The following is a 21875-nucleotide window of genomic DNA, read 5'->3' on the forward strand; positions in this document are numbered from 1 at the left end:
GCATAGAAATCACAAGCAAGGCCATGGCTGTGCCGCCATGTTTTTTTGTCGTATGACACTCGCTTTCGGCTCGGAGCGTCCTGGTTTCAAATTTCACTCGGCGCATAGTTGAGTCCTTGGAAAAAAACACTTTACTCACATTATTTCACCGTACTCAGGTGTTAAATGAGTACTTGGTCCCTAACAGCGTTGTCTCTTTCGGGGAAAAAATCAAAATCGCCAAATAGACGTCACGTCTCGTTCTATATGTTACGTGTTGCTGTTGATCAGAGACCCTTTGTAAAGCGCTTGGAGCAAGATTTGAGGATATTGCGCTATATAAAAGCTCAAGTATGTTGTTAATGGGTAAGTCCGTTCCCCGTGGTGATTTGATACAAAATAAATATTTCGAGAGTAAAAGTCAATCCCAATCAAGACTGCCTCAAACTGGTTCTATGGATATTATCGATACTTGTAATCATTCGTGACGATAACAAAGAGTGTTTTTGTTTGGAGTATCGACAATTCAGATTGTTTATCTGATGGCGCTCCAAAAGAAACCATCAAGAATAACACGTTGACTGTGAACGCTCGGACGCTGGAAAGACACGTATTGTAAAATTTGGCTAGGAAATTCGACCTGCAAATATTGATCGAGTTGAATGAGTCTCATCTCGACAAAAACTCTTAAACCTGAGTTCGAAGGAAGATTTGGCGAGTCCCAGGTTTGAGGGGTTTTGTCAAGATGAGGGTCGTTTATCTCGATCGATAATTGAAGGACGAATTTTTTTACCAAATTTGAAAACAGCTGTTTGACAGGGTACGGCGGTGAACTGATTATGATAATTTGGTCAGAGATCCTGCGTGGTGAGGGCAGTATGAATATCCAAATGCTGATGGGAAATACGTACCAGCCCTTAAGACAAAGGTAAAGTGGGGCGTAATGAGATAATTCATGCAACTCCTCTCCCTGATAAAGACGTACAAACGATGACCTGGAATTATTATCACACGCCCCCCCCCCCTCCCGCCCTCCCCTCCCCCGACCCCTCACCAAGATGCGATTTATTTGGCATCTCCCAACCCAAGCGACTTCAGTTCATAGGAAAACATTGTGCGTTACCGGACAAGCCATTGTCTAATTCACTATCAAAAGGTAAGAAATGAATTTTATCTTGTCTTCTATGTGGCTATGTGGTCTTGTGCTATGACTGTCGCTTTCGGATTGGAAGGTACCGGGTTCGAGCCTCGCTCGGCGCATTGAAAAGGCTCTTTACTTACATTCTCTCACCGTAATCATGTGTAAAATGAGTACCTGGCCTTTAATTGCGTCAAAAAGAAAATCTCGACTGCTCCTGGGATCGACTTTGGTCCCTTTGAGTGTGAAGCGAGTGCAGTACTAATTGAGCCCCCCCCCCCCCCCCCTCCCTCCGTAATGCTTCTTTACCTTCCAATGTTTAATGTTTTAAATGAATATATCAATCTTTTAGAATACAAATAAATATATTTGACATTGCTTTGACAAGACAAACACGTTGGCCAGGGGGATTATTCTTGTTATTGGATAAATAACAATAGGCGTTATCATAGGCGTCTAAGAACATGAATTCTTGGAATTTGAGGGCTATACATATGATTTATTATTACTATTATTATTATTATTATTATTATTATTATTATTATTATTATTATTATTATTATTATTATTATTATTATTATTATTATTATTATTATTATTATTATTATCATTATTATTATTATTATTATTATTATTATTATTATTATTAATTACTACTATTATTATTGTTATTATTATTATATTATTATTATTATTATTATTATATCATCATTATTTATTATCATTATCATTATTATTATTATTATTATTATTATTATTATTATTATTATTATTATTATTATTTATTATTATTATTATTATTATTATTATTATTATTTATTATTATTATTATTATTATTATTATTATTATTATTATTATTATTAAATTTTTATATTATTATTATTAAGACTAAATTATTCCTATTCCTAACCATATTTTGATATAGGCCAAAACATCAAAATATTTCTACGTCTGTGCAATCTCTACTGTGAATTATTTTTCGATTTTGTTACATTTATTTACCATTTGTTCCTTATAAATAAAGGATAAAATTAAACAAAACCCCCAAAATGGCAAACAAGTTGGAAGAGCTTGGAGGGCGACGCCATTTTGATTTTATTGTGGTCGGATGTGGCGGAGTTGGCAGCGGAAGTCTGTATTGGCTCTCCAAGAAGTGTGGTCCCAGTAAGTTGATATCTACTGTTATTGTTATATATATTAAGGCTGGTCTTACAAAGCCCGCTAAGTCGACTTTTCTACTTTTTGAGATTTTTCATCCATGAGATAAGTTAACGTAAATTATATTATCTTAACTATATATTGACTCAAGAAATTCCCTCGAGTTGTGTGGATTTGAATTTTAAATATGATAAAATAATAGACGGAATGAAAAATTTAAGGGGAGATAATCCACAATATCTCAAAATGGGGAAAACGGAGTGAGGGAATTTTAGAAAACCACGCTTCATATCGTGAAAGTCTTGTTCTGTCTTCATCTCTGTTGTTTTGTGGTGGACGCTCGTCTTCAGACTGGTAGGTCTTTGGTTCGAGTCCTATAGTGGGCGATGAAACGTTGAGTCCTTAAAAGGTCAGTCTCTTACCACACTCAAGTGTAAAACGGGTACCTATGCTGGTGACAGAGATGTTTCTACAACAGCAACAAAAATTATAACAGCGCCATACGGGTGTCACTTTTTTATCAATGTGTTGAGTTTTGGTGTTGGCTAGATGCCTATTGTAAAGCGCATAAAGCATTAAATGGATATTGCGCTATATAAAAGACGTTTATGTACACGCTGTTATCGCAAAGGTTGGCATTACTGGAATACACCGTCAAAATGATACAAAGGTTGGCATTACTGGAATACACCGTCAAAATGATACAAAGGTTGGCATTACTGAATACACCGTCAAAATGATACAGAGGTTGGCATTACTGGAATACACAGTCAAAATGATACAAAGGCTGGCATTACTGGAATACACCGTCAAAATGATAAAAAGGTTGACATTACTGGAATACACTGTCAAAATGACACAAAGGTTGGCATTACTGAATACACCGTCAAAATGATACAAAGGTTGGCATTACTGGAATACACCGTCAAAATGATACAAAGGTTGGCATTACTGGAATACACCGTCAAAATGATAGAAAGGCTGGCATTACTGGAATACACCGTCAAAATGATAAAAAGGTTGGCATTACTGGAATACACCGTCAAAATGATAAAAAGGTTGGCATTACTGAATACACCGTCAAAATGATAAAAAGGTTGGCATTACTGGAATACACCGTCAAAATGATAGAAAGGTTGACATTACTGGAATACACTGTAAAATGACACAAAGGTTGGCATTACTGGAATACACCGTCAAAATGATACAAAGGTTGGCATTACTGGAATACACCGTCAAAATGATACAAAGGTTGGCATTACTGGAATACACCGTCAAAATGATAGAAAGGTTGACATTACTGGAATACACTGTAAAATGACACAAAGGTTGGCATTACTGGAATACACCGTCAAAATGATAGAAAGGTTGACATTACTGGAATACACTGTAAAATGACACAAAGGTTGGCATTACTGGAATACACCGTCAAAATGATAAAAAGGTTGACATTACTGGAATACACTGTCAAAATGACACAATGGTTGGCATTACTGAATACACCGTCAAATTGATACAAAGGTTGGCATTACTGGAATACACCGTCAAAATGATACAAAGGTTGGCATTACTGGAATACACCGTCAAAATGATACAAAGGATGGCATTACTGGAATACACCGTCAAAATGATAGAAAGGTTGACATTACTGGAATACACTGTAAAATGACACAAAGGTTGGCATTACTGGAATACACCGTCAAAATGATAAAAAGGTTGACATTACTGGAATACACTGTCAAAATGACACAAAGGTTGGCATTACTGAATACACCGTCAAAATGATACAAAGGTTGGCATTACTGGAATACACCGTCAAAATGATACAAAGGTTGGCATTACTGGAATACACTGTCAAAATGACACAAAGGTTGGCATTACTGGAATACACCGTCAAAATGATACAAAGGTTGGCATTACTGGAATACACCGTCAAAATGATACAAAGGTTGGCATTACTGGAATACACTGTAAAATGACACAAAGGTTGGCATTACTGGAATACACCGTCAAAATGATACAAAGGTTGACATTACTGGAATACACTGTCAAAATGACACAAAGGTTGGCTATACTGGAATACACCGTCAAAATGATAAAAAGGTTGGCATTACTGGAATACACCGTCAAAATGATACAAAGGTTGGCATTACTGGAATACACCGTCAAAATGATACAAAGGATGGCATTACTGGAATACACCGTCAAAATGATAGAAAGGTTGACATTACTGGAATACACTGTAAAATGACACAAAGGTTGGCATTACTGGAATACACCGTCAAAATGATAAAAAGGTTGACATTACTGGAATACACTGTCAAAATGACACAAAGGTTGGCATTACTGAATACACCGTCAAAATGATACAAAGGTTGGCATTACTGGAATACACCGTCAAAATGATACAAAGGTTGGCATTACTGGAATACACAGTCAAAATGATACAAAGGTTGGCATTACTGGAATACACTGTCAAAATGACACAAAGGTTGGCATTACTGGAATACACCGTCAAAATGACACAAAGGTTGGCATTACTGAATACACCGTCAAAATGATACAAAGGTTGGCATTACTGGAATACACCGTCAAAATGATACAAAGGTTGGCATTACTGGAATACACTGTCAAAATGACACAAAGGTTGGCATTACTGAATACACAGTCAAAATGATACAAAGGTTGGCATTACTGGAATACACCGTCAAAATGATACAAAGGTTGACATTACTGGAATACACCGTCAAAATGATACAAAGGTTGGCATTACTGGAATACACCGTCAAAATGATACAAAGGTTGGCATTACTGGAATACACCGTCAAAATGATAGAAAGGTTGACATTACTGGAATACACTGTAAAATGATACAAAGGTTGGCATTACTGGAATACACCGTCAAAATGATACAAAGGTTGGCATTACCGGAATACACCGTCAAAATGATACAAAGCTGATAGAAGTTGTAGACTGTAAAACAGTCATCAACAAACATGAATGGAACAGCTTTGAAAAAGAACAAAATATTAAATACACAACGTTTCGGGTTCAATTGCTTTCTTTAAGATAAAATAAAATTATATAAATAAATACAATTCCTTTTATTCATTCCATAGGGGAATTTTTTTCTCGAGGGTCTATTTCAATGCAAGACTGGAATAACCTGGGCGTCAGCCGCAGTACAGTGCCGCAAATTGAGCTAGGGCGAGGTGTCTTGCTCAGGGCCACACAGCGCAGCGGCGAGTGATCGAACTCGGTACCTTTCGGGTACGAAGCAAAGACACATACGGCTGAGCGTTTTCATTTTGATCCCCACTATAATAAATATTTATGTTGTTGTTGTTGTTGTTGTGGATGTATTTGTTGTTGTTTTTGTTGTTGTTGTTGTTGTTATTGTTGTTGTTGTTGTTGTTGTTGTTGTTATTGTTGTTGTTATTGTTGTTGTTGTAAGCTGACAAGTTTTTTTTCCTCTTAATTCCAAACTGACAGACGTGCTAGGTCTGGAAAAGTTCAACATCGGCCACGCCAATGGAGGATCTCAAGACGTTTCCAGAATCACGTCAGTTCTCAATTCAATTCAATAATTTATTTTTAAATAAATAAAATTCCCTTTTTTCATCCCAGAGTGAAAATTTGTCGCTCGGGTCTATTCAAATGGGAGGCTGGAATAACACAGTCATCAGCCGCAGTGCAGCGCCACAAATTGAGCTAGGGTGAGGTGACTTGCTCAAGGCCACACAGCGCAGCGGCACGGTGATCGAACTCGGTACCTTTCGGGTACGAAGCAAAGACCGTACCGCTGAGCCACCCTGCTCCTGATGAGAAAAAATTAGATTTGGCTACCGGACTCGGACCAACAAAAAAAAAAAAAAAAGAAAAAAAAGGAATTAAAATTTGGCCAGCAAACTTGTCCTTCAAATATCGATTGATTTAATTGACCCTCATCTTGGCAAAAACTGTCAAACCTGAGACCTTAATGAAAACTTCGCGAACTCCCTTGCTTGGGAGTTTTTGACGAGATCAATGTCATTTTAATAGATCAATAGTTGAAGGACGAGTTTTATGGCCAAAATTTTAATACGTTTTCTTTTTGTTCAGAATACGACAGCCTGTCCCTCACGAAGATCGAAAGACTTCCGTTATCCAAGTTCAAAGTTTAAGTGGTGGAGATAAAATGTCGATATCAAGTAGTGTCATTACTAAATTATTAATAACCTGGAGTAAAAAAAAAAGGAACACAAAAGTAGAATAGTCCTTCATTGCTAAGAGAGGCCCGTGGAGCAAGATTTTAATTCTGTTTCATTAGCGTTAAACGGGCTATTGCAAATTTCTTGCGTTTGGAGAACAACGTTCGAAATCCAAAACGCAAGAGTTGAAAAAAACTTTTTTCTACCCCGCATTTGATTCTGGTTTCGTTTTGTATGAATAGAAGACATTTTCAATTGTGATTAATGATAAATTTTTCTGGTCAAAACCTAATTTTGTGAAGTTTAACGTTAGATAATTTGATGTCACAAATTGTCATTGCAAACTTGCTACTATTACGCGTTACTATTTAATGTGTGTGTGTGTGTGTGTGTGTGTGTGTGTTTGGGGGGGGGGGGGGGGGATAAAATACTAACTGATGTGAAGCAACTACAGCATAGAAGGGCATAAACCCTAAGTAGGTTCTTAATGCACATCAAGTGTTATAACGGTTATAACACGCACACACACACACACACACACACAGACACACACAAACAAAAGACACACACACACACAGACCCAAATACTCATAAGATCACAGACCTATTACGTATATTTGTCATCTTTCCAATCTTGGATACACAACAACTCAAGAGATAACAAGTTTATCTGGCCAGTCGGATGGTTTAATCTTGTGTAATAGGCCAGGGAAATTATAACAACGGGTAACTGCCCTTCTCTGAACATAACACGTATTTAAAAATTTGGCCAGAATCAAATATCAATCAATTCAATTGGACCTCATCTCGACAACAAAATGTCAAATCTGGGACTTGATGGAAGAACTCGCAAGGTCCAAGGTTTGAGAGTTTTTTTTGCCAAGATCGATATTTAAAGGACGAGGTTTCTGACCACATTTTTCAATACGTGCCTATCTAGAATCCACCATTTAACAGGTTCAGTATTCGCACTAGGCAAGCCTCCCCCATAAACTTGATGGGTACAAACATCACATCGGACATCACGGCTATGGCTTACACCTTATTGCTTGCGTCATCTGTTTAAAAAAAACAATACGTATTGAACACGTATTTTGGCCGGAAATCTCGTCCTTCAAATATCGATCGATTAAACTGACCCTTATTTTGTCAAAAACTATTAACCTGGGACTTAAGGACAACCTACGAAGCCCCAGGTTTGAGAGTTTTTGTCAAGATGAGTGTCATTTAAATCGATCGATATTTGAAGGACGAGTTTTACGGACAAATTTTTAGCTACTTGTTTTTTTACCTGAGTACGACAATTATCTGGTTAAAATGTATCTGGCATACTTCACGTGTATTCTTGCTAACAATTTTAGACCCCAGTGGAAAAAAGGCCTCATGTCACATTATCTATTTTCATGAGTTATTCCCCTTAGCATATATTTCATTTAATGATGATAGTCTGATGGCAAAATCCGGATAAATCCAAGATGATCTAATTGTTAAAAAGGTTTAATGTGAAAATAGAAATCAAGTGAAGAAGTTCATCGACATCAGGATAACAATAGGTGGAAAATACAAACCGTTACAGAGTAAAAGAGTTGCCAGATGTAACATTGTTTTTCTCAACAACAGAGTCAGTGTGACATATTGTGTCTTTTCCCTTGTCGTTTTCATGCATTTATATGACGCCCAATACCATTGTGTAGTGGGTCGTGTGTGATAAAGATACAGTGTATTGGAGGAGTACACTGAAAATAAATGATATAAGAGAGAAATATCTGCACAAAGGAATACTGCCAGGCCAATAACAGAAATTGATAAGAATTAAAATCTCCTTTATTTATTCCTATGAGAAATACAATTGTCTTAACAATAGGCTAGGGCGATCTGATTTGCTCAATGCTGGAGGGCGGGATTTGAAATCGAAATTACCAGAACTCTAACCAAAAACCATTTGACCTTATATGCTATAAAAAAAAGAAATTGAACAGTTGACTAGAGCAATATCCACGGCTGGTGACGTCATCAAGTTGTCAGTGCTCCGTGTTGTATAAAGATATCAGGGCGTATAGGAATATTATCTAAAGTATAACAAATCGCTTTACAAGAGGTCACAAGCCAACAACAACACTAAATAAAATTAATGTAGATGTATACGTAATGTGACCATCCATGTATTACAAATTGATTAACCAAATAAATATTCTACTCTGAGAAAACTCCTTTTTGAACATTGGGCCAAAATACTCGTCCTACAAATATCGATCGATTTAAATGACCCTCATCTGGCAAAACATTCAAACCTGGGACTTCTCAAAGTCTTCCTCAAGCCCCAAGTTTGAGAGTTTTTATCAAGATTAGGGTCATTTAAATCGATTGATATTTGAAAAACGACCTTTAAGGACAAATGTTTAAATACGTGACTTACCAGAAAACGGTTAATTAATTGGTTACGTGACAGCAAGGAAAATAATTGTTAAAGTCCAAGTTGGTCTCATTAGAACGTTATTGGTACAACCTTGAAAACATGTCCATGTATGACCTTCAGGAAATCTATCGGGGGTCAAATAAATGTCCTAACTCGTTACTGATAAATATTAGCCTCTATTCAGTAAGGGTGAGCACTTGTTCTATTTATAGATATATATATATATATATATATATATATAATCAAGTCCTGAAAATCTAGTAAAAGAAAAAAGCAATTTGTTTTACACATCTCTGTAGCTGAGGTGTGTTGGACAAATAGGAATAGAACTGGTCAATCAAAGCTGTCAATAAGTGTAACCAATAATGTCTTGGGTTCAAATCTTTTCTCAGTCAACAACAAATAAAATATAAGCTGTGATGTATGGATGAACGCATAGATTACGGTTCGATTCTTCTTTTTGTCTATTTCAGACGTCTGGCGTACCATGATGACCGATACACCAAACTGTCCCCTCATGCCTATGACGCGTAAGTCAATGGGAATACATTCTGTCCTCAGGCCATCTGGTCATTGTTTTATCGTTGTCTTCTTTAAACAGTTAACTGTAGGATTCTAGAAAGACACGAATTTGAAATTTGGCCAGAAAACTCGTCATTCAAATATCGAATCTAAATAGCTCACATCTTGGCAAAGTTTTTCCAACCTGGGACCCCGTCAAGTCTCCAGTCAAGTCTCGGCCTGAGCGTTTTTGCAAAGATGAGGGGTTTTTTTTTTTACATCGATCGATATAATATACAGGACGAAATTTCTGACCAAATTTTTAAATACGTCTTTTTCCAGACGAGGGAAAATAACTGATCCTAATTGTTGCCAGTGGATTGAATGTGTGTCCAGTCTATTTCCTTCATTGACATCTGTCAGATTTAACATGTCCTTCCCACAGTGGATTGAATGTGTGTCCAGTCTATTTCATTCATTTACATCTGACACATTTAACATGTCCTTCCCACAGTGGATTGAATGTGTGTCCAGTCTATTTCCTTCATTGACATTTCACAGATTTAACATATCCTTCCCACAGTGAATTGAATGTGTGTCCAGTCTATTTCCTTCATTGACATTTCACAGATTTAACATGTCCTTTCCACATTGGATTGAATGTGTGTCCAGTCTATTTGCTTCATTGACATCTGACACATTTAACATGTCCTTCCCACAGTGGATTGAATGTGTGTCCAGTCTATTTCCTTCATTGGCATGACATTTCACAGATTTAACATGTCCTTTCCACAGTGGATTGAATGTGTGCCCAGTCTATTTCCTTCATTGACATTTCACAGATTTAACATGTCCTTTCCACATTGGATTGAATGTGTGTCCAGTCTATATCCTTCATTGACATCTGACACATTTAACATGTCCTTCCCACAGTGGATTGAATGTGTGTCCAGTCTATTTCCTTCATTGACATTTCACAGATTTAACATATCCTTCCCACAGTGAATTGAATGTGTGTCCAGTCTATTTCCTTCATTGACATTTCACAGATTTAACATGTCCTTTCCACATTGGATTGAATGTGTGTCCAGTCTATTTGCTTCATTGACATCTGACACATTTAACATGTCCTTCCCACAGTGGATTGAATGTGTGTCCAGTCTATTTCCTTCATTGGCATTACATTTCACAGATTTAACATGTCCTTTCCACAGTGGATTGAATGTGTGCCCAGTCTATTTCCTTCATTGACATTTCACAGATTTAACATGTCCTTTCCACAGTGGATTGAATGTGTGTCCAGTCTATATCCTTCATTGACATCTGACACATTTAACATGTCCTTCCCACAGTGGATTGAATGTGTGTCCAGTCTATTTCCTTCATTGACATTTCTCTGATTTAACATGTCCATCCCATAGTGGATTGAATGTGTGTCCAGTCTATATCCTTCATTGAACTCTGACACATTTAACATGTCCTTCCCACAGTGGATTGAATGTGTGTCCAGTCTATTTCCTTCATTGACATCTGATAGATTTAACATGTCCTTCCCACAGTGGATTGGATGTGTGTCCAGTCTATTTCCTTCATTGACATTCTCTGATTTAACATGTCCTTCCCACAGTGAATTGAATGTGTGTCCAGTCTATTTCCTTCATTGACATCTGACTGATTTCCACAGTATTTCATTGTCTATCAATTGTCAATACTGTCATACTCTTGAAAAATACATGATTAGAAATTTGGCCAGAAAACTCGTCCTTCAAATATCGATCGATTTAAATTACCCTCGTCTTAGCAAACACTTACAGACCTGGGACTTCCCAAAGACAGATTTGACACGGTGGGTTATATATTATGTGAAATCAATAGCAAACCCAACAACGATGCTTGGAAAGAGACGGTGAGATTTTTCACAGTCTGACACTGACGTCATCTGAAAATAAACAACACATTTTTTAAAATTTACCAGAAAACTTGCCCTTAAAATGTCGATAGATTGAAATTCCCCCTATTATGTCAAAAACTCTCCTTGTGCGGCTATGTGGTCTTGTGATATGACACTCGCTTTTGGATCGAAAGGCCCTGTGTTCTAATCCCGCTATGAGTGGCTCTTTACTCACATTATTTCGCCGTGCACAATTGTAAAATGAGCAACTGGCGTTAACAGCGCTGTCTCTGCCCGATGAAATTGTAATATCGCTTAACAGGCGTAATGTCCCGTCCAACATAATAAGCGTTGCTATTGTTTTGGTATCCCTTTTAAAGTGCTTTGAGCAAGTTTAGTGGATATTGCGCAATATGTATGCTCAATTTTTGTTTCTTCATTGAACTTAAATCTATAATATTGTGTTGAAATAACTTCCATTATAGAAGAGTTACAGGTTTTCGTTTTAAAACATAAAACAGATTGACTTTCTAATTTTCATCATTTTAAATTTATACTCAATTTCTTAAAGTTTGCATTTCATGATATTGACTTTGAATTATTTGTGATCAGATTCGAACAAGTGGAGAAAGAGTCAGGAATGAAACTGGTGTACAAATGTGGTGGATTGCATCTCTCGGAGACTGAAGACACCCATGACGTGTTGGAATTGTATGCCGATGCCATGAGGAGACACGGAATTGATTACCAGTGGTGGGATCACAAACAACTCATGGAACATTATCCACAGGTTTGAATGATATTTCACAACTCATGGAACATTATCCACAGGTTTGAATGATATTTCACAACTCGTGGAACATTATCCACAGGTTTGAATAATATTTCACAACTCATGGAACATTATCCACAGGTTTGAATGATATTTCACAACTCATGGAACATTATCCACAGGTTTGAATGATATCTCACAACTCATGGAACATTATCCACAGGTTTGAATAATATTTCATAACTCATGGAACATTATCCACAGGTTTGAATGATATTGCATAACTCATAAAACATTATCCATATGTTTAAATGATATTGCACAACTCATGGATCATAATCCACAGGTTTGAATGATATTTCACAACTCATGGATCATAATCCATATGTTTGAATGATAATTTTTCAATCCACAGTTTTGAATGGTGTTTCCAAGTTTTAGTTTATTGTGCCATTCAAAAATACAAAAAGGTTGTTTGAAATTTAATTTATTCAAACATGGAAGAAAAGTATTATGTCAAAAAGAATGGTTCCTATCTCATTGGAAGTGTAAAACTATTATTCCGGAGGACTGAATACATATCTTGTGTAATGATCTTCTGGTGTCAGATCATGGTGTCTTCATCAAAGAAATCTGATTTTTGATATGTTTTATTTTCCTTCAATTTATCTTTCTTGCTTTGTCTGGCACTATTTCATACGCACTCTATAGAGACCATAGTATAGCCGTACAGGCATTTATTTAAACAGATAGGCCCAACGTTGATTGGCCATGAAAGTCTCTCGTCTGACATCGACATCAGCGTAGTTGAATAGCATAATCAATTCTACATTATAACGATGCCATCTCCATCCTACGATCTGAATTGTTGACCATTTTGTAATGTCCATCTCCATCCTACGATCTGAATTGTTGACCATTTTGTAATGTCCATCTCCAGTTCACCGTTGGGCCTGGGTTCCAGGCCATCTTCCAGAAAGAATCCGGCCTCGTGGATGCTGCCCTTACAATGTCCATGCACATCCAGCTGGCCCAGGGCAATGGGGCCAAGGTTATTGACAGATGTCCCGTCACCAGATTGGCCAGACACTCGTCGGGATTGGTAGAGGTAAGTCTGTCATTTCATTCACATGGAAACCTACAGCCACCAACATTCACCATCATACATACCAGCAAGAGGGTCCCTAGGGACGGGAATTATGGATCTGATGCTACTCCATTGACTATAAGGAATGAACTGGTACTCTGAATATATAGTTTTATCTCATTGATCTGAGATGTAACTATATTAATTAACGGAACTGTGTTATCAGTCAGTCCACCAGTGGACTGAAAACACAGCTGTGTATTCAGTCCACCGGAAATAAAAATATTTTAAAAGGACCAATTATCGTCTATACTTAACTTAATCGATAGTGACGACTTTGATACTGAGCCTATTATAGGCATCACAAGAAATGCACAGGCATAAAATTTATAGCAATTCAACGGCTTAATAATATCATTTACAGTGTTTTTTTACTCTCGGAAAATCTTGATTGAGAGTTGTTCGAAATCGGGTGCCTGAAATAGATCTCAATTCTCGAAACCGATTTATCAAACATTGACGAGATTCATACCGTGGCTGCGATATAGCCATTGGCCTGGCCAATTTGGCCAAAATTGACCACACAGAGAATAGTGTTTCTACAATTAATTAAAAATTAACATTTATATATATTTTTAATTTTTCCTAGTCTTTTATAATTTTTTTGTGATTATCAAAACCGATGAATTTTCCAAGGAGATCAGAGTTTAAGTTTTGCTTGCCCAAGTAAGATTCTATTTTGTCACTTTTCACATCGATCACTGGCCTCGAGTACGGCTGTGCTTCGAGGCCTCCCCCTCTCCCCCCTCCGCCCCGGGCAGTCTTGACCTTGTCTTCTTCTTCCTTCCAAGATCCATTTCTTTCAAAATCATTCCTAGTCCTTTGAATTGTAGGGCTTGCCTAGTGTTCATCGTCTATCATGTCTTGTAAAACTATAATTTTTTTGGACTGGTATCCCATTTATTCCTTTCTACTAGCCCTAAAATGACCTCAATTCAATGTTTTATACGCGCCGTCAAACCTTTAAAAACAAAAGAGTCATTAAAGGAATGTAGTCATTTTCCTTGCTGCTCACGCCGATATTGTCTACACCAAAAGTGTTCCAAGCTGTAACCTTATAAATAAGGATAGGAACCAAAATAAAAAATAAAAATCGAGTACAGGTAGCTACAAAGCAGTCCTTAACCTCCCTCTCTCTCTCTCTCTCTCTCTCTCTCTCTCTCTCTCTCTCTCTCTCTCTCTCTCTCTCTCTCTATCTATCTATCTATCTATCTATCTATACCCTATCTCTCTATCTCTCTAATCTCTCCCACCCCAGCCCCCTTTTCTCTCTGACGCTCCCTTTAACACATTCAAGACCCTATAACTATAAAGTTGTTCTCTCTTTTTCTTTTTTCTTTTATCTTATATATATATATATATATATATATATATATATATATATATATATATATATATATATATATTGGTTGGTTTTGTTTTGTTGTTCGTTATTGTTTCGTTTTTATCGGATTCATATTGTTACGTACAAGAAATACACAAGGCAATACATTTTGACGTCTCACTGTGTTCTAAATTAAAATAATAATCTTAAAAGTGAGTAAAAGTAAATAAATTTACTAAAAATAAAGGTCGATCAAACTTCTCGAGTCACCAGGAATGGCGTCAACGTGTTGAACTTGAAAATTAAGAATTTTTTGCCTCGGGAGGACAAAGGCGTGCTCAAGGCCAGTGATCGATGTGAAAAGTGACCAAATAGAACCTTACTTGGGCAAACAATACTAAAACTCTGATCTCCTTGGAAAACTCATCGGTTTTGATAATCATAAAAATTTAACGGACTAGGAAACATTAAAAATAGATATAAATGTTAATTTTAAATTAATTCTAGAAACAGTATTCTCTTTGTGGCCAATTTTGGCCAAATTGGCCAGGCCAATGGCTATCTGGCAACCATGGTAAGAATTTGTCTATTCCAGGCTCCCGATTTCGAACAACTCTCAATCAAGACTTTTCGAGAGTAAATAAAACGCTGTAAATGATATTATTAAGCCGTCAAATTGTCATAAATGGTATGCCTGTCCACTTCTGATGATGCCTAACCTACAATAGGCTCAGTATCAATGTCGTCATTATCGATTAATGTAACAGGTATAGACGATAATTGGTCCTTTTAAAATATTTTTATTTCCGGTGGACTGAATACACAGCTCTGTTTTCAGTCCACTGGTGGACTGAAAACACAGTTCCTTAATTAACTCTATGATTATGGAAGGGAACAATGGATTTGATGCTATTCCATCAACTGTAAGGAATGAACTATAAAAGACAGATTTTTTATGAATGGCGCATGTATTTCTAGCTTTACTCAGCTGTTCCTCTATCAAAAGTTTGTGTCAACCTCCAAAATCAATTTGGCTAATTGAATAAAGATTTTGGACCGTATTGATGCCATATCACAAAAAAGTTTTCTTCCTCACAACCAATAAAAAGCTACTTTAAAACCACTGTCATAAAATTTGACATTTCACACTGCTAAATATGTATAGATCTAAATATTTTCGCACCACAAAGTAAGAAATGAATTCATCGATTTTTTAAAAAATCTTGTGCTGACACGGTAGAGAGAGAGAGAGAGAGAGAGAGAGAGAGAGAGAGAGAGAGAGAGAGAGAGAGAGAGAGAGAAAGATAAATCATGGTAATATATATTTTTACAAAATACTTATTTTCTTTCTAAAGGTCAACACACCCCTGGGAACGTTTACCTGCAAGAAAGTGGTCGTCACATCCGGTGCATGGATCAACAACGTCATCAGCTCCATCGGATGTCACGTGCCCGTCTTTGTCACACAAGAAAATGTCACGTACTTTGGGACCCCGCATATCAAAGAATTCACAAAAGACGTGTAAGGGGAATTTGAACATTTTGCGGGTTTTTCCCGATGGCAGAAGTTAAAAGAATCCTATAGATAGAACGAAGATGACGTCACTCAGATCTTTATCATTGTTTTTTGCCATTCGTGTTTATGGGTAATTGTCACTAAACTGTATTAACCAGACTATAAACATTTAAGGTTACACATAGTTGTGTGTTGGTCAGTTATACTTCTGGATGGCAATGTTGTGAGTGTTGTAGCCAAGCGCCGAGTATCTATTTTTTCGACAAGTTGGAAGTGTTTTCAAAAGCTCTTCTGAAGTGATAAGTACAAGAATATTGTCGTAAACGGATTGATATACAGTCCATATTTTATTATTCTCTATCATGGAGTGTATTCTCTGTTCTTGCACAAATAACTGTTGTTTGTTTTACTTTGTCATGTGAATACTATATTCTTGTATATATTCTGTGATATCCTTTTACGAGAAAGTTGTATCAACACGTATGTTGTGAAGTATAAGCATACACACATACGTACGCTCTCCAGCCTATAGAAAATAACTACATTTTTTATTCCACGCGTTCAAAGCGTGATTCAACGACCACGTATTTACTAAGAAATGATAGGCTTTTCCTATGGAAAGGCTGTAATAATATCGAATAAACGTATTCTAAAAATGATGAGATATTCAGCCATGATATCCATTCGGGGTCAGCGTAGTTCAGCAGTACAGTCATTGCTTCGTATCCGAAATGTACCGAGTTCGATCACCCGCCTCTGCCCTGTGCGGAATTAAGCAATTCATCTCGTCCTAACTCAATTTGCGGCGCTGCACTACGGCTGACGCCTGAGTCATTCCAGTCTTGCCTTGGAATAGACCCTAGAGACAAATTTCCCCTTTGGGATGAATAAAGGGAATTATTTGTTTTTTTGCACTAAAACGTTCCTGGTTGCTATTTTATTCTTTTTGAAGCTGTTCTATTTATTTTTCTCCACATCCATCTATGATTTGATTTCGAAACTGTTTTGCAGGTTCCCCATTTTCTTTTATCACACACATCAACAGGACGTTTATGCCCTGCCCGCCCACGTGATAGGGGGCTCCAAAATCGGCGTTGATGCCGGCGGTGACATCGTGACTGGGGACACCAGGGATTTCACGCCCGACCCCAAGAGGTTGAAATACTTACAAGATCTTCTCAAGAGAATTTGTCCAAAAGTGAGTGGCAGTTTCCTCCCTTTCCTTGAATAAAAATGTTATGTAGATACAGAGTCTGAATATGAGAAATAATTGTCTTGCAACTAACTCTCCTAGGAACCTTTGTCCTCCTCTTCCTCCTCCCCCTCCTCCTCCTCTTCCTCCTCCTCCTCCTTCTTCTTATTCATCTTCTCCTCTTCCGACTACTACTTCTCCTCCTTCCCATCTTCCTCTATCATCATCATCATCATCATCATCATCATCATCTTCATCAACATCTTCATCTTCAGCAGCAGCAGCAGCATCATCAGTACCACCACCATCACCATCAGCAGAACGACCACCTCCACCATCATATTCATCATCATCATCATCATCGTCAACTATGGGGTATACCGCTTCACAATTCCTGATAAATTGAAATTATTCACATCGCGTCACCAGGGTTCAAAGTTCATCTCTATTTTCCAATATTTGCAGGAAATGTTTTCAAACAAAACTGATAAAAAGTTGTTTTGTCGATGAACATGAGTTTGGGGCCAAAACGATGTCCTTTGTCCACGCCATTGTGCTGCCCCATAACCTATTGTCTGACACTTTCTGTTTGTTTATCAGTTTTTAGGTCCGGAGATGTTGACAAAGACCTGCTTGTACACGATGACCCCGGACAGACACTTCACCATAGGAACGTGTAAGAAGACAGGTTTTGATGATGTCATTGTTTGCTGTGGAGCTGGCCACGCCTTTAAGTGAGTGGAAAGATTTGTAGCTGTTCCTCTAGGCCGTGGTAGGACATTTGCTGTATAGGTACTCTTTTAGCTTGCCAGGTTATTGGTTATCTTTCCCAATTGGACCACCGTATCACCATACCAACCATCTCTGTCACTGAACTGATTCCACAATTTAACACATCCACTGTACCTGGGATCTATAACGGTTTTGTGCTCTAGGTGTGTCCCATGAAATGCACGTTCAAGTTAAGCTCTCTGATAAAAAATGAAGCCCCGATGGTCAGATGTGTTTCAAATGAAACTCTTACATTTGATAACTTTTGAAATATAAGAGATAACCTAACCATCTTTCTGGGATAAGCTCAATAAATATGAAAAGACAAGAATGCAGTAATATGTCATATTTATACAAGTATTGACACAAGTAATCTGTCATATTTATACAATTATGACACAAGTTATCTGTAATATTTATACAAGTATTGACACAAATTATATGTCATATTTATACAAGTATTGACACAAATTATCTGTAATATTGATACAAGTATTGACACAAGTTATCTGTCATGTTTATACAAGTATTGACACAAGTAATCTGTCATATTTATACAAGTATTGACACAAACTCCGTTCTTATACTAATCTATCTTACTATTTCAACATGATACCATTGTGGCTATTTAAAAAAATCCAAAACCCTTTGTAGACGCCATAAAAACGGTCAAATATCATCTTGCTGATTGCCTTGGATAGTTGATGCATCGATTCCAATTTGGGTTGACATAATAGGGAGCAGGCGCTGGTGTAAGAAAAAACATCTGAAAAGTTTGTATGAAAACGTGAGAGAAAAAAAACCAAAACGGAAAAATACAAGAAAAAAGGGTCTGGTATAAAAAAAACATCCTGCCTCGACTGGGAATTGAACCTCAGACCTCGTATTGTGGGAGATGTGGTCTTGTGGGATGACACTTGTCGTCGAACCGGGAGGTCCAGGATTCGAGTACCGCTCGGAGCGGCGCATAGTTGAACCCTCGGGAAAGGTTCTTTACTCACTTTCTCTCACCGAACTCAGGTGTAAAATGAGTATCCTAGCGTTAACAAAGTTGTCTCTGATGGAGAAAAAATGTAATATCTCCCATCAGGCGCCATTTCTCGTCATTCCTAAGTGTTGCTGTTGGCAGCAGCCTCTTATGGTTCTCTATGTTATGACAATCGACCCAATCAGCAAAGTCCGGTCCGCACTCGTGCAACGTCGGGAACCCGCCCGGTAGCATCGTCACTAGACTAGATGCTTTGCTGTTGGCTAAGGACCATTTGTAAAGTGCTTTGAGAAAGTTTAGTGGATATTGTGCTGTATGAATGCTCTTGTTAAATGCTCGCGCTCTATTTTCAAATAACCCATAAACCTAGACCGAAATAAACTCGTCCCCCATCGGGCCAATGACAATATTTGACTGACCTATTTGATCGACACCGAACTCAATAATGGTATTTTGTATAAAATTCTGTTTCAGATATTCCGGCATCCTTGGAAAAATAATGAGCGAGCTGGCTTTTGACGGCAAGACTCAGTACGACATCTCAGGCTTCAGCTGGGACAGGGAAGCCATGACCAACCCAGACTTCAAGCCCCACTATTACTTCAAGAACGACCCGGTGGTCAATAGCAAGATGTAGTCGCCATATTGTATATTACGTCATATTATTATTATTATCATTATTATGTGGCTGAGCAGGAATGAAAAGTGGGGGTCTTATTTCTCAGTTGTTCGAAAAAGACTGCTATTTTGTTTTGTTTTTTAAAAATGTTTTAGCATTTCTTTAAGAGAACTACGAGTACATGTAAAGATTAGATTTACATTTTTCATGTAATTTTCCCATCAGCCAATTGTGTTTTTAAAGAATAACTTGATATAATATTATTATCTCTACCCACATCCACATCCTGTATTCGAGGCAGTGCCAAATTGTCGTTTTTCTGACGCTCGTCATAAAAATACTTCAAGACTAAGTTATTTGGAGAAAAAACTAAGCAAAAATTTGCTTTCATCAAAATATCTGTGTCAAAAAAATGAAAAATAGACCAAAAACTGACGATCTGGCATCAAAATAAATTATATTTTTAAAGGGTCGAAAAAGTGTGGACAAAGTCGTTTCTATGCCCAACGTGTTTTAAATCTTTGAAAGGTATTTCAGCTATTCTGTTGAAACTAGACATCGTCTGTATTTTGGTATATTTTATACATTACTCAACTGATACTCAGTTGATACTCAACTTATAGAAACTGACGAAAACGAAGTTTTTCCCTAGCTTTTCAAAATAATTGATTACAGGAATATTTTAAGGCGAACGTGACAAAAACGAATCATTTGGTGCAGCCTTATTTGCAGGTCTGATAACGGGAAGCAATAATGGGCTGGATTTATTGTTGGTGGAATTGATGGAGTATGATTTACGTAGCTTGGAGAGTATTTCCATTACAACTATGTGACCATAGTAATTTGGCTTATCAGACCTGCGAATAAGCAGACGTTAGTCTGTACAATATTTATGATGTGTGACAAGAACGTTCAGCACTGGTTGACAAAGGATAGCGATTTACGGTTAAAACTTTATTATAATGAGAAAGCTTTACGTTGTTGCCGACCACGATGGGTTCGTGGATTTCTGTTGTGTAGAGACAGCTTGATCTCGATATTTATCTTAATATTTCTCGTATTCTAATCATTCTGTGTACAGGTTTTGTCAAATTATTGCTTTGATCAAATAACCAGAGAGATGTAATACAGTATTCGTCCATACTTTAAAATAACATGTATTCAAAATTTGGCATGAAAACTCGTCCTTTAAATATCGATCGATTAAAATGACCCACATCTTGTCAAAGATTCTCAAACCTGGGACGTCTAGGAAGACACTGTGAAGTCTCAGGTCTGAGAGTTTTTGGCAAGACCACTGTCGTTTTTATCGATCGATAAATAAAGGTCGAATTTTCTGGCCAAAAGCTTAACTACGTGTTTTCCAGAGTAAGGCAGTTTTAAAGAGGGTTTGTTTTCATACCGTGTCGTATTAATACTAATGAGTGGCTTCATCAATTGCATCGTGACGCAATGAATGGCTTCATCAATTGCATCGTGACGCAATAAATGTCTTCATCAATTGCATCGTGACGTAAGGTAACAATATCGTGATGCGATGTGACAATATTCTGACGCAATGTAACAATAATATCGTAACGCAATGTAACATTATCATGGCGCGATGTAACAATTCGTGAGACATTGTAACAATATCATACAATTTATCATGAGGCTTTTCAATTTAAAATGCCCTCTACTATTTTCAACTCATGGAGTCGTATGTTTAGATGACTATAAACTTGTTACAACTCTAAAACATGAGAATTCTAAAAGGATATTTTTCACATGAGAAAGGATAAACGGATGAAGTTAAACGAAATTTCCACGACTCTATAGTTACATGCTGTCATGAGATTAGTGAATAAAACTAATAGATGCAATAGGCGTTCAAGGGTCCATGTGAAATATGTGGATACAAATTATCAATCGGCAACGAAGGATTGAAATAAATCTTTTTTACTCAAATTCCATGATCGTTTTTCCCTTCCTTCTATACTAGACACTGCTCGATTCATCGTCGATATTCCTGGCTTGACTTCATTGTAATATTTAGTGATAAACAATAATGAATATAACATCTTGGAAAAGGTACAAAATTCCAAACATAGAACATTGTTTACTCACTCACTAACTCGCTTACTTATTTATTTACTCGCTTACTTACTTACTTATTTACTCGCTTACTTACTTACTCGCTTACTTACTTACTTATTTACTCGCTTACTTACTTACTTGTTTACTCGCTTACTTACTTACTCGCTTACTTACTTATTTATTTACTCGCTTACTT

General features: G+C 37.0%; 1 protein-coding gene across 1 annotated transcript; it reads left to right on the top strand.

Moving 5' to 3' along the window:
• The first annotated feature begins 555 nt into the window (after positions 1-555).
• Positions 556-21550, top strand: LOC144971569 (monomeric sarcosine oxidase-like). Its single transcript, XM_078912615.1, has 10 exons — positions 556-1135; positions 2143-2282; positions 5769-5838; positions 9356-9412; positions 11887-12064; positions 12987-13154; positions 15873-16039; positions 17045-17231; positions 17826-17959; positions 19459-21550. The coding sequence occupies exons 2-10, from the start codon at positions 2168-2170 to the stop codon at positions 19619-19621; spliced, it is 1239 nt and encodes a 412-aa protein (XP_078768741.1). The 5' UTR covers positions 556-1135; positions 2143-2167; the 3' UTR covers positions 19622-21550.
• The last annotated feature ends 325 nt before the right edge of the window (positions 21551-21875 follow it).

Source organism: Berghia stephanieae, chromosome 1, assembly GCF_034508935.2.
Source record: "Berghia stephanieae isolate SIO BIC M18660-M18661 chromosome 1, UCSD_Bste_1.3, whole genome shotgun sequence".
Taxonomy (NCBI): domain Eukaryota; kingdom Metazoa; phylum Mollusca; class Gastropoda; order Nudibranchia; family Aeolidiidae; genus Berghia; species Berghia stephanieae.

What these genes read in the sequence shown, in the direction of transcription:
- LOC144971569 (XM_078912615.1), top strand. Translation starts at nt 2,168, where the DNA reads ATGGCAAACAAGTTGGAAGAGCTTGGAGGGCGACGCCATTTTGATTTT. An exon ending in TCCCCTCATGCCTATGACGC is followed by an intron (nt 9,413 to 11,886) that starts GTAAGTCAATGG and finishes ATTTGTGATCAG; the next exon opens with ATTCGAACAAGTGGAGAAAG. An exon ending in GGAGCTGGCCACGCCTTTAA is followed by an intron (nt 17,960 to 19,458) that starts GTGAGTGGAAAG and finishes ATTCTGTTTCAG; the next exon opens with ATATTCCGGCATCCTTGGAA.